Below are 8,818 nucleotides of genomic sequence, written 5' to 3' on the forward strand. Positions count from 1 at the left end.
TTAGTTCCCCTATGGGCGCCTAGAAGCTAATACGGTGACTGCCCATCATCAGGCGGTATGTTTGTTAGCCACCTATGTAGTATGAAAAAGTCACGTGAGTATAGATACCTCCACGCAAAAGTTACACCACTATGCGTAGATTCAATGTTATCTACCACTTGAGATTTTCCGAGAATATCTATCTAATCGAGATAAATTTGAGGCTATTGACGTATTACCAATACGGACTTCTAGAATACTGCATGTGTATCACTAAATATTGAGACGCAATAATGAGATTAATATTGATTGGCTTTTGTTTTTTACTTGGTGTGTGGGGTCAGAATGTACCCGTGGTGAACCCGAGTGTGGATACTCAACAAGGGACGGTTATTGGTACGCTCAATGATGGAGTCTACGAATTTCATGGGATACCGTATGCTGATTCGACTTCAGGAAGTCACCGGTTTAAGGTTAGTAAATTAATAGTATCACAAGTGCATCAGGACATTGACGTGCACGTATCAGTTTTAAGCTGCCTGTGCATTAACAAATAACAACCCTTTCAAAACGAGAAATTGAGATTTGCTAACTTAATTTCGAATTTTAATGACTTGTGTCACATGTGTTAAAATTGACATTTATATGTTAACAACCCTCACGGTCGTATCAGCCCGTATTTAAAGGGTTAAAATAATAAATAAAATAAAATAATAAATCTATTAAGAAACAATGACAAGCAATTATATTTTCAACTTTCATTATAATCTGTGACAAGTATCTAAAATCAAACGAAGCTACCAAATACTTGCATATTAGGAAGGTTTCACAGTGGTGTACTTAACTCTTTAATATTTCTTCAAATTGTAGGCACCCTTGCCAGCACCTCCATTTGAAGAACCTTTCATCGCCGACAGAAAAGGGATTAAATGCGTTCGAGCGTTAGGTGTGGGCTACGAGGGAGTAGAAGATTGCCTGGTAGCAGACGTTTACACCACAACCCTCGACAGCACCCGCAAACTCCCAGTCATGGTCTGGATCAAAGGCAGAGAGTTCGATAGGGTCTATGAACACGAACTATCCTTCAAAAACTTTCTTGAAAAAGATGTCATAGTTGTCTCATTAAACTTCCGAGAGTCGATATTTGGTTTCCTATGCTTGGGAACCGAAGTTGCACCTGGTAATGCTGGTCTCAAGGATATTATCGCGGGTTTGCGCTGGGTTCAAGAGAACATTGAGAGCTTCGGTGGCGACCCTGATTCTGTAACGCTTTTTGGTCATGGAAGTGGCGCCGCAGCCGTTGATTTATTGTCGCTATCTCCAATGTCTGAGGGCTTAGTTCACAGAGTGATTGCGCAAAGTGGTTCCGCTATCGCTCCATGGGCAGTTACTAGAGATAACCTAGAATATGCGATACAAGTAGCTGAAGCTCTGGGACATACAGTCAGCGATATTAACACGCTATCAGAAGTATTTACAAAAACAACCGTAGCCGCTTTGACAGCAGTCATAAATGAACTTGAACTTTACGACAATTCATTAGCATTTGCACCTTGTCTTGAGAAAGCAACGTTAGTCTCCTCTTTACCATTTATGACTCGATCACCATATCAAGTCCTGACTGATGGAGGATTCTTACAAATACCAGTTATGACAGGCTTCGTTGATAAAGAAGGCACTATAAGAGCTGAAGAGGCAATAGAAGACAGTTGGTTGGAGAAAATGAATGAATCATTTGAAGCTTTTCTGCAACCTGATTTAGAATTCGAAAACGAAGAAGATGAAAAACGTATTGTTGATAATATAAAACAGTACTATTTTGGTGATGATGGTATAGACATGGATGAATATTTTATGTACCACGGTGACACTATGATAAAAGTATCAGCTATCCGAGAGGCACAGCTACGAGCGGCTTCATCGACGTCTCCTGTATATTTGTATCAATTTTCTTACAAGGGAACTTTGGGAGATCCCTTTGTTGGCCCAGTAGAAGTTAACGGAGCGGCTCATAGCGAAGAACTGGCGTACTTGTTCCATGAAACTACAAATGAGGAATCTTCTCAAATAGATCTAACTGTGAGCGACATTCTAATCGAGCGATGGACCAATTTCGCAAAAACTGGGTAAGAATTATATTATTTACCTGTGCATAAAATAACATCTTTACAAAATCTTGAATTAGAATCTGTCTGGAAGCTTGTTTCATCGACCGTAACGTAACTTGCGAGTAAAAAAAACGTTCATAATTTAATACAACAATCAAAATGAGTGTTCTTATTAATTAATATTAATATTTCCAGAAACCCGACTAGCCTCACTTCCCAAGTAACTTGGAGTCCATTCACACCGGAGAACAACAACTACCTCCACATATTAAATGCTGACCAGCAGAGTTCAACTCTTGAGGTACAAATGCAAGACCCTCATCCCGTCACTCTTGCTTTCTGGAACAGTATCTATCAAGGATACTTTAAGGATGCCGAGGGTCAGTTCGACCTTAATGAAAGGCAGGACCCTGATGTTATCGTTGTAGATAGCAATGAGGATATTGGAGACAGCAAAGAGAATCAAGGAAACAGTGGCGAAACAGATGGAAGCGATGAAAATACAAGTGTAAATGTTGATCCTGATGATGATAATGATGATGAACCTGATTCAGCTTCCACAGCAGTTGCGTACACGTTTTCGTTTATTACCGTATTTGCGTTGTTGAATAAATTTCATATGATGAGAATTAGCTCTTGAAAAACGTGTCACTAGCGTGAGCTATTGACTTAGTTTTTGAACATTTGCTAGAACTTTCGTGGGTTTATTTTTTAAATTCGACGCTAAGTGATATCTTTACAATTAAGTAATAGTTTAGTGAAATGTCGCTTTTAATAAAGTACAAACATAACATTTTTACGTTTACACAGGTTTTAGTAAGTAGTGTAAGTACTTAGTTTTAGTTTACGAGTAGATGCCCTGTACGTAGACGAATTAAATAAATAAATTAGTCTAGATTTGCGTTCCTTATTTAAAGATGTTTTCTGACTCAGATATTTCATCACTGTCGGAGGACATACACAAAATAAAAAGGTCTTAGCCATAATTTTTATCTTAATTCATACAATCGTGGTACGACCTATTGGGTTAATTTTAATAAAGTTTTCTATTCTAATTCATGATCACTTTTAACATATTTACCTACTAGATTAGAGTCAGGCCAAGCTAATTCTACAGCGGTACAGATCAAGGGGGTTACCATGAAGTGCTAAAGCCATTCACTTTAGGTTGAGAGAAAGGGACGAAGCTACAGCAGTTCCATAGCTCCGTCCCTCTCTCTCAACCTAAACTGAACGGCTTTATTAGCACTTCATGGTAGCCCCCCAGGAAAGTGTATATGAAATCATGATAACACTTCCGTACTCTGTGCTAACTCAATGCAAGTTAATCTGACACTGGTTAATTTCTGAAACACCACAGTTTACTAAAAATATGATACATTAAATTGTACCATTTGCTTTTATAAAAAGCACTGGATTTCGTAATATCAGTTATAAACTGCAAGCACTTAAGTTCTTTAAGTCGACGTACCGTTACGTGTCACGCGATGAAGCATGTTTACCAAATAACGTCTTATAACACAGCAGAGCGTATGGTGGTTGCTCCCTTCTTTCCTAGTAGCTACAAGTTCATTAGTCTTATGATATAGTGGTGTATGTGGTAGTTACTCCCTTACTGGATTAGTAATGGTATAAGTTCAGGTGTAGGTGAGTGGACGGGGTCGGAAGGTCAGCGGGTAGCCATGCAGCGCGATGCTCGTGGATGCGTTATGGCTTGAATGTCACCTGTTTGTAATTTTAGCTCGGGAAATGTTTAAGTCAGGTCAGTAGGTTTCAACTTGTTTTTTAATTCATATTATCTTAGAAGAGCAGTTCTCAGGAGGCGCGTTTTTACGTGTCCGGGGCAAAAAACGGCAGAACGGACTGTTCTAAAAATCTGAATTAATTCAGGCATAATCTTTAGCCTCTGTTCTGTTTGGTACACTATCAAATTATTTATTTATTATTTGTGTAATATAAGTAATAAAATATTAAATGCGAAAAATGACCTTCGGTGGACGTGTCCCGCACCCAGAATTTGCGAAACAAAAAATCATAACTCAAGATGGAGTTGTTGATCGCAGTTGTTATAGATATTCACGCATAAAGTATTAGTTTACCTATCATATTTTCTATATAAAAATAATATGTTAGCTAAACTCATCGAGTAAAGACAAATTTACGATGTGTCTCGGGCTAGTGACTGATTTCGGTGTCATTTGCTAAACAAGACAGTACTCTTACAAATTAGTAGATCAGGGACATAGTGGCACAAATATAGTAAGTTTTAACTATGTTTTAACCATTCAGTGTAGAGGAGATGCAGTACCGTTTTATAAAGGGGACTTTTTAAAGGTTTCTCAGTCATTCGGTGGGTTTGGTCCCATGTTTTTTAAGATTCGGTGGTTCAATTTACTCCCACAGTTTTAGTGCATTTGTCGTTATGTAAGGTACTAATAAATCCTTAAACGTATGTTATTACGTCATTATGACATCTCCTCTGTATCATGCATGCTATTGCAGTTATCTCCAAAAAAGCGATAAAATTTGATATCAGTGGAGTTGATTTCCGTGGTTTCGGTGGATTTTTTGACCACCGATATCAAAAAAAGTGACCACCGACTTCGATTGCCACGTTGTAAACTAGTTTATTGTGCATTATTTTCTAACATTTAATACTTAAATAGTAGGATATACTTTGTAAAAACATAAAACTATGTTTGTAAGCAAATTAAGCCATATTATGGGTACAAAATTCACTACTCGATAATTACTAGTCTATTAACATGTCAAAATTAGTAAAATTGCGCGATTATGAGCCTTTGTACATCACCTGTCATCGAATTAAAATGAAAAATATCAATAAATTGAATAATAAGTTATACATAAAGATGAAAATGTGGAATAATGTGTAAAAAATTGAATTCGGTGGTGCCAATTGATTACAGTGCCCATACATAATTTCGGTGATTTTAAAATGTCAGATTTCTTACAAACTATAAGGTTCTAATGGAGGCCTCCACCACCAATATTTTTTATATTTGACTTATCAAAAAAGTAGAAAATAAAAATCAGCACCGAAATCAGGCACCGAACGTCATCTCTGAGAATCGCCCAGAAATAAGTAATGTCACAAGGTAGCAAACTGACATATTTCTAGCTAGAGATTTTTGAAGCTAGAAATAATTTTACTACCATGTGACACATTCTTTTCACATTGAGGAAATTTGAATGTAATAAATTACTTAAACGAAAAAAATGTGTCCTTGAATGGAAAATTACCACTTTGATCCCGCCTACAAGGAAGGAGGGAAGGACAAAACCCCCAAAGGGAAAGAGGAAACGAAGGGCCTTTCCGAAATGATGATATTAAAACTATTGGTATGAATATCAAAATGTAAATTATTGTTGATTACTGACTGCTAACGCCTTCTATGCTCCCGATGTATGAAACTTAATGAGTACCGTTACTTGTCAAATAAATCAGTCTGTTGTGAATATTCACGGTGTTTTATTAGGTTATGGGCCCAGGCATGTTTATACCTAGGTAGGTACATTAATATAATACCTAAAGGAGAGTATAAAGTCAATTTCATGACAATGTGTTTGGGCAAAACTTAAAGAAAAAATGAAAATATTTTAGTTTCAGAATAAGAAGTCTGTGATATTACCAAAAGCAGATGTCAAATAATGTAAATATTTCAAAAAACCTGCATCCGCTACAAAAAATTAGCAAAGTACTTTTATGACCATAAACACACATAAATGTATTTTGAACAATATCGGAGCTTTATTAGGTTTTCCGTTAAGTATGTTTATCAAACTGCAAAGCGGACTATTAAGTATTACAGGGTTGTCCAAATTGTATTTAACAATCTAGCACAAAGTACAAAAATAATATGCACATCACACTGCTTAATATAATTATTAAAAAAATGCATTTACTTCAGACAAACAAGGTCCATAATATACTAACAGTTGTTGTTAGTATAACTAACTAAGTTATACTAACAAAATATTATTTTGTTAGTATAACTTAACCTAAAACATAAAACTATGGTTAACTTAAAAATAATCTTAAATAACTAACTTAGGTACTAGAGATAAGTGGAGAGAGGAGCAGTGCTTGATGAGGCCACTGTCAGATCTCTCAGCAACTACGCTCAGGAGACTGGCGGAATGATCCTCAACGAAGTTATAGTACTTTAAATTACATAAAATCAATTATCATCTAACATCTACCATCTTGATCTTCTGCAAATAAGGAAAATGTTTAGAGAAGCTATTATACATGTTTTTTTAGTACCAGCCAAACTTTGAATATAGTGATTTTTAAAGTTATAATGAACATTATGAGACCAATGTTGAAATCGTGGAAAAGAATGGCTGTTCCTAAATGAAAGGCATCAGTCAAAATGTATGGAGTCCTACACACCATATATTATAAATACTTGTGGGTAGGCAGCGTAACCCTTAACCTTAACACTACAAACAAGCGCGGATCTAGCTTAGTGCCCAGGTGGCGGATGTTACGTGGTAAAAGCCCAGGCCCCAGGGAGGGACGGGGGGGGGGTCACGTGGTCGATTTGTATGGCCAAACTAGGCTCCAAGGGGCGAAGGGGGGGGGGGATCATGCAGTCGCGCCACTACGTGCACTTCACTTCATTTGTGCCGCGCACGCTTCAGGACACCATCGCGTGCGCAGACTTCTGGCCGAAGGGTGTGGTATTTCAGCGGTTCCGGGGCAACCTGCCGAATCCTACACCGAGTCAGACGACGCAACGGAGCCACGCTGTTACGTCGTCGCCCAAATCTAATGTTTAATTTGTTTATTTTTTGTATGTCTTTTGTCTTGTTTTGTATTTTGTAGTTTCACAGTGCCTTGGTGTAAACTGTAATGCTGTGTTACTTTTTGATTAAATAAATAAATGACCCTCATGACCCCCCCCCCCCTCGGATCCGCGCATGACTACAAAGTAAATGACACAATAGAATATCTCGTGATTGTCAACCCTGAGCTCGCTGAAGCAATAAAGAGTGCAAAAGTGCAGATTTGCAGCGACGGTTTATGTTTCGTAGCGTAACGCAGCTGGTCATAAATGTGCCGTAGAATGTTGGGGCACACGTAGGGCATATTATTCTGGAAGTCCATAGTTTGACTTGGGATATACCCGAGTTTATATGTATCCTTGGCTAAATAAAAATAATGCATTAATACCAGGATTTTAAAAAAGCTTGCTCATATGTATCAAAACGTGGACAACTATTTAACAAATTTGGTAGACAGCTGTACAGTTGACCAAAAGGAGTGGGAATTAAAAAGTGGCTACATTGTAGTGCCGTCCCGTTTTGTCATATTGATTTGAAAGGGATGACACTACAATTTTGCCACTTTTTAATTTCTACTCTTTTTGGCCAGACTGTACCTACTGATGTACTGATACTGACGTGCAGTAGTGATGCGAAGCGTGAAGTAACTAGTAGTAGTGATGCGACATTATTGCAGGATATCTACTTATTTATAAAAGTATATATGGACGTGATAAGATTTTTATTAACTATAATTTTATGTAATTGGTTTAAAAGCAAAATTTATCATAAAAAAAAAACAAAAATAAATCTTTTTCATTTCATTTTGAACCCAAAGCATGACAATATTTCTGTAAAACTTGGTTTGAATTTACGTAAAGTTTAGTTACGGTGTTTCGCGCGGCGGCGCCGCACACGTGCTTACCGCTTCGTTTTTACCATGCTGAAGGTTCGTGTGTAGGGAATAGTGTGGACATGCCTTTTTTTATTCTTATAAGAATCTCATTAGACATGTTGAACTTTACATGTTTTTCAAATTATAATTATGTAGTGCGTTGAAACATGGCTTAGCAAACTAAATACAAAATATATAATTTTGAAAATAAAACATTGTAACTAGCTCTAACATAATATTATTTAACGCAATACCTAAACTAAGTACTTAACTTACTTAATACCATAATAGGTAACTATAATTCGGGTATTTACATAACCAATTAGAAATTAGTTTTTAAACATCAGTATAATTAATAGGTCATGGTAATTTGGTAGGTACTCTATCAAAAAGCTTGAGTTGAGATATACACGCGTCGAGTAAAGTACACTTTTCTGACACGTGTGAACCTTCTTCAAAACTTATAAGTTTTTCTGTAGCCAAGTTTTTAAAGAAAATCCTTCAAAGGCAACTTTAGTAACCCCGAGAAATACTATTCATAATATGTGGATTTAATATGGGAGTTTAAAATCAGTTTTTCAGAATAAAACTAAAGTTTAGGAAAAGGAAATATTATACGACCCTAATTTAATAAAGCGCCTACCAATGAGGAAACTGTGACGTCTCTCCGCGAGAAGCATCCAGCACCTTCTAGACCACTCGTAGTGCCCCCTGCGCCAGAGGTTCCGGTTGATCCCATAACAGTGACAGTGCCAGAGGTAAAGGAGGCAATAGCGGGTTTTTATAATGGATCGGCGGCCGGGTTAGACGGTTTGCGTCCGCAACACTTAAAAGAGTTAACGTCTTGTACGTCGGGCAGCAACGGTCCTCGTCTACTAGAATCGTTGACGAAGTTGTGCAACTTTCTGTTAAGGGGCTCGCTTAACCCTATAATTTGTCCATATATGTATGGCGCGTCACTGTGTGCCCTTGCGAAAAAGGATGGGGGTATCAGGCCCATTGCCGTGGGATGCACAATTCGACGCCTTGCAGCCAAGCTTTGCTGTCG

General features: G+C 37.5%; 1 protein-coding gene across 1 annotated transcript; it reads left to right on the plus strand.

The window, feature by feature from the left end:
- Positions 1-225: 225 nt before the first annotated feature.
- Positions 226-2,997, plus strand: LOC125225708 (venom carboxylesterase-6-like). The gene is made up of 3 exons (XM_048129538.1): positions 226-452; positions 850-2,105; positions 2,283-2,997. Exons 1-3 carry the CDS (start codon positions 273-275, stop codon positions 2,725-2,727), a joined length of 1,881 nt encoding a protein of 626 aa, XP_047985495.1. The 5' UTR covers positions 226-272; the 3' UTR covers positions 2,728-2,997.
- The last annotated feature ends 5,821 nt before the right edge of the window (positions 2,998-8,818 follow it).

This window comes from Leguminivora glycinivorella, chromosome 4, assembly GCF_023078275.1.
Source record: "Leguminivora glycinivorella isolate SPB_JAAS2020 chromosome 4, LegGlyc_1.1, whole genome shotgun sequence".
Lineage (NCBI taxonomy): Eukaryota > Metazoa > Arthropoda > Insecta > Lepidoptera > Tortricidae > Leguminivora > Leguminivora glycinivorella.